This window comes from Styela clava, chromosome 13 (genome assembly GCF_964204865.1).
Source record: "Styela clava chromosome 13, kaStyClav1.hap1.2, whole genome shotgun sequence".
NCBI classification, from domain to species: Eukaryota; Metazoa; Chordata; class Ascidiacea; order Stolidobranchia; family Styelidae; genus Styela; species Styela clava.
Window position 1 is genome coordinate 2544308 of NC_135262.1, and position 5323 is coordinate 2549630.

The 5323-nt window shown below is 36.0% G+C and overlaps 1 protein-coding gene across 1 annotated transcript; it reads left to right on the top strand.

The window, feature by feature from the left end:
- Positions 1-5289, top strand: LOC120332316 (E3 ubiquitin-protein ligase RNF13-like). The gene has a single exon (XM_078119407.1). The coding sequence runs from the start codon at positions 24-26 to the stop codon at positions 1572-1574; it is 1551 nt and encodes a 516-aa protein (XP_077975533.1). The 5' UTR covers positions 1-23; the 3' UTR covers positions 1575-5289.
- The last annotated feature ends 34 nt before the right edge of the window (positions 5290-5323 follow it).

Below are 5323 nucleotides of genomic sequence, written 5' to 3' on the forward strand. Positions count from 1 at the left end.
CTTAGGCAAAATATAACCTAAAAATGAGGTTTCATAATTATTTCAATATTTCTGTCTTGATATTATGGATTATCATGGTTGGATTTGACAGTACAAATGCAACCATATACGCTTTCGACCAATTCAATGAGACTGACCAGTTTGCTGATATGGAGGCCGGATTTGGTCCGAGTATTGAAGATGGGGGTATGATCGGTTTACTTGTAAGAGGAGAACCATATGACGGATGTAACCCAATGAAATCACCCCCGTTTAGACCCAGTGACAATCCGGATAATATAAGTATATCTTGCTATGCTTTAATAACTCGTGGAGGTTGTGATTTTGGAATTAAAGTATATAACGCACAAAGAGCTGGATTCCAAGCCGCTATAGTACATAACACTAATTCTGATACTCTAGTAAGAATGAGCAGTGGGTTTCCCTCTATTACAAACGAGCTTACAATACCTGCAGTCTTTGTCGGAATAAGTTCAGCTCGGAGAATGAACACGACATATCTTTATGATAAACCTGGAACACCATATGTGCAAATTTACGAAGGTTCTTTTAATCCGTTAGACTATTATCTTGTCCCATTTATTGTCGTTATTGGGATTTGCTTTGTATCGCTTTTATGTTTCATGCTTGTTAAATGTGTAAGAGATAGACGCAGAACACGGCGTAGCAGGTTATCGTTACAGCGTTTGAAGAAATTACCAGTCAAGAAATTTGACAAAGGAGATGAATATGATGTATGCGCTATATGCCTCGAAGATTATGAAGAAGGTGATGTTTTGAGGATTCTACCTTGTAAGCATGCGTATCATTGTAAATGTGTAGACCCCTGGTTAACAAGCAATAGGCGAGTTTGTCCGTTATGTAAACGTCGTGTCCTCAGCGACGATGAAAGTGATTCCTCATCGGATGAATCAAACGATACGAGCGACGATGAACAGACTCCTTTAGTTCGTTCTTCTATTGCTTCATCCCCAAATTCACCAAGATTTGCGACTGGTTACGGCTCCCGAAATCCGATCACTAGGAGGCCTCGTAACCACAGCTTTTCATCTGATACTAGCACAGATATCACTGAGGTTGCTCCTGTGTTAACCCATGGTTCCCACTGGAAAGGTTCAATGCCCGATTCTAGTGATACTGAAGTTCCACAGTCGTCAAGGGGTTATGAACGTCAGCAACTTGTAACGACACATCAAGAACCTGATCGTGATGTCACAATGGGTCTTATGAATCCAGCAATGGAACCCGACGATTTACTGACTTCCGCAGAAGCAATGATGACAGGTCCGAGAGTTTCCGAATCCTCTATTGCAGTTCTATCCGACATAGAACAGTACGGTTCCTCGCTAGGGTCTAGTTCATATTGTTCACAAGATTTCCATAGTCTCAATGAATCTGTTACTATTTCACGATCTTCTATCACCACCGCTACAAATATTGACTCCGCCCACCACCACGAAGAAAATGATGAAACTGCTTCAACATCTGGCAACAGTACTGATCAGGATGACATCATTGTTATCGCGAAGGGTTCAAAGGTTCCAACTACATTTGATGACAATAGTGAAGTCTGATTATATTAACTCTTTCATTTTATTATTCTCAAATATCAGTGTATATTGCAATTTTATGGCATGATTTAATAATCGAATACAGCTCAAGAAACTCTGTATTTGATAAAAAGGTACTCCTGTAGTATGTAAACCAGGATGGTGGACACCGAGACGTGGTATGTGGGCCAGGTTACGGTTAGGCCATAATTTCAGATACTAATACAACGTAAGTCATTTGGCTAGTCCCCGAACTTGTAATAGGACTAAAATAAGGGAAATTTGGTATATAATTATTGCCTAACCGTAACCAGGTACACATACTATGTTCAGGTGTCCGCCATCTTGTTTCACTACTGGAGCGTTAAAAAAAGTTCCATATGTGTTAATAAAGGACGCTGGCATTGGTTTAGATCAGTGTTTCTCAACCTATGGGTCGTGACTAGGGCTGGACATTTCGAATCGAATATTCCGGTCGAATTGCATAGTAAATTATTCGAATCGGTTCAGAGCAAAATTTCAAATCGCCGCCATCTTGTTTTTTTCTTTTTGCCAATGATCTAGCTAGGTGAATTCCTCATTTTTTGTTCATTGAAGTCATAATTTTTCAACGCAATTCTAACATATGACTATTCTCTGTAATGAGTTATTGATAAAACGTGTTTGTTATTGTGTGTGAACGCTCAGTAATCTATCTGAGTGATGTATTCTATGTCTTCAGTAAATCATTTGGAGGACCAACTACTATAAAAAAGTCGCTTACAATTATATATTTCCAAGTATTCGAGATTCGATTCGAAAAAATTATTCGATTCGATTCTGGAATCAGAAGGTATTCGAAAATGCCCAGCCCTAGTCACGACACAGAACTGGGTTATGAAAAATGATTGTTTCATATAAGTCATTTAATTATGCCATTATAAAAGTATTACATGTCGTTTAGTATTTGAGCATATCCTTGGATCGCGAGGTTTTACAAAGTTTATTTTTAAAAAAATTGGGTCGTTTGAAGAAAAGGTTGGTAACCACTGATTCAGATCTCTGGTTGACAACCAGATTGACTCTAATTCCAAACTATATTTTCCCCTTGGCTAACAAACTTTTTTAATTGGAAGTGAAATTGGAAGTTTTTGATTGGAAGTCTACAATTTTCATATCTGAGCTAAAAAATAACCTGGTATTGACAAAAAATTTGACTCCCCTCCATTTGAAAATTACCTGCTGCTCCCCTGCTTTGGGGGTTCCATCGATCTGGTCTTGGTGAATATTATATTAAATCTATTTCGAAAAATTCACATCAATGAATCTTGAATTCTGATGTATATTTAGTCATTTTTTCTGTTTGTTCCTAATATTGAAAAATTTGTTTTCAAATTCAAAATATCTTAATATTTTCACACTCTGGTTTATATTTTTTATGGCCATGTTTAGTTGAAATGCTTGAGAGGTTGCTTTGTCACATGAATGCAGCAGTGAACAGGTAGTCATTTTCTGGCGTGATTGATTGCTTTTTTGTTTTTTTTTCTTGAATATTTTATCAAAGTGTCATGTTAATGCTAGGTGTATTTGTCATGGCATAAGGTCTATTCCATCACCTGTACTAGGGGTGCACAACTCAAATGAGGATACGTGCCAAATTTTTCAGAATAATCTTGTCGCGTGCCACGCACAATTGTGGTATTGTAAATTAACTCCCGCAAAACAAACAAATTTCAATAATAATACATAATAACGGATATCTATTTGTTGAAACAATTTAATGTCCTGAAATACTGCTGATTTTGATATAAACGTGTTATTTTAATGTATATCATAAATAATTTTTTTTTTACCCGTGTTGTGCACCCCTGACCTATACTATTGAGAAATTTTCAGAATATGGACCAGAATATACAATATCCTTTATTCATCTAAAGATTTTGAATTGGGAAATTGATTCTGAATTGTAATATGTGAATTATAAATAGGGTGTTAAATTGCAAAGAAGGGAATTCATCGATACCATATATTGTTTTGGCCCTCACAGATGTATAACTGATTAAAAAACAGAATATACTGAGAACTTACTTCATAACAAAATTGAAATTGTAAAGCAGGGGTCTCCAACTCAAAACATGTCGCGGGCCACTTTTTGAAATTTATTGAAAACGCGGGCCGCAAACCAAGAAATTAGGTACAAAAATGGGTATCTGAATGTATTGTGTTAAAATTACACTTGAATCTTACAGCAAACGAGACATGAAACACATTCATATGCAAATGCTCGTCCGTTAGTCGTGTGCGGAGGGCAGACTTGCTAACTTTCATATATAAGAATTGCCAAAAATCGCAGGTATGCAAAGTGAATGTGCAATTAGCTTTGCAAACCTTTCTTCGGGCACAATGGACTGACCGAAACTCGCTTATTTTGTCACAATGAACATGCGAAATGAAATTATCGCATTCATAATTGCATTATAACAATATAATAAAACATGAACGTGGACAACAGGGGGGAATTTTGCTTCGCTTTTTACAGTTTGTCGGACCGGACTCTTGATGATAAATGACACAATAAAACCTACTAATAGTTTACATGGTACTATTTTAGTTTTTTGTGGAAAAATCCCAACCATGACGCGGGCCGCAAATCACTGGCTGGCGGGCCACATGCGGCCCGCGGGCCGCGTGTTGGAGACCCCTGTTGTAAAGGGACTTTATAGACATCCTGTATAATAAATGGTTGAAATAACAGTCAAATGTCTGTGACTTTATTTGTGCATATGTATTTGACACTTCATTGGTGTGTGTGCTTGGTATACCAATAAATTTAAGTTTGCTCACATTCATTTGGTTGCATTGAAATTACATAGACTCCTTGCCATTATCTCATTTTCTGAGTTTTTGAATTCAATGGGATATTGTTAATTATATATTTCTATGATTATTTTTTTCATCCGTTAATTATTAAAAGTCAGTGGTTTCCATTCGACTGCCGGAATATTCAATTGTTAAAATTATTGATTGCTCATTTATATGACATGTTTTCACTCATTTATTTTTAGTTCTTTGACAAACAGTAAATCCCAAAAAGTTAGCAAACATTTCCTCAATGTTTTCATGTTATCGCTTGAATCGTAAATATAAATTTTGAGTCTTTAGCTTGGTTGTTCTCAAACTTTCTCGATTTCCAACTCTTAGCTTCTACCTGTGGATTGTGGCCAGTAGCTTGTCAAACTTTTCTGTGTCCAGGATGAATTTGTGATATTGCTGCCCCATATAGCCTACATAACTTCAAAATCAATTTGGGGGGTAAACAAATTATAGATAATGGTATACATGGGAATGAATCTTTTCAAGGTCAAGTAAGAGTGAAATGTTTGTAATATTATTATTTAAATCATCAAATCACCTGGGACAGCTGCAGAATCCTATTGTGTTTATAATATTGTTTCAATGATTAAATTCAAGTGTCCTATGACCCCTGATTGTTAAAAAAATTGTTTTGAAATTGATTATATTAAATGCTCCGGAAGTATGTGTACCAAGATGACGCACAACCTGAACCCTAGACTGGTATACATAACTATGTTCAGGTTGTGCGCCATCTTGGTACACATACTTTGGGAGCACCTTATATTATTATGTGATGATGATTTTAACTTGTTTCGTATTTTCGATTTCTTGTAAATATCCATTATATTATTACTTCTATAATCTCTGAAATCTAACAGTTTTCGCCATGTTTAATTTTCTCAGATGTGTTTTCTGAAATTTAAAAATACATTTCGATT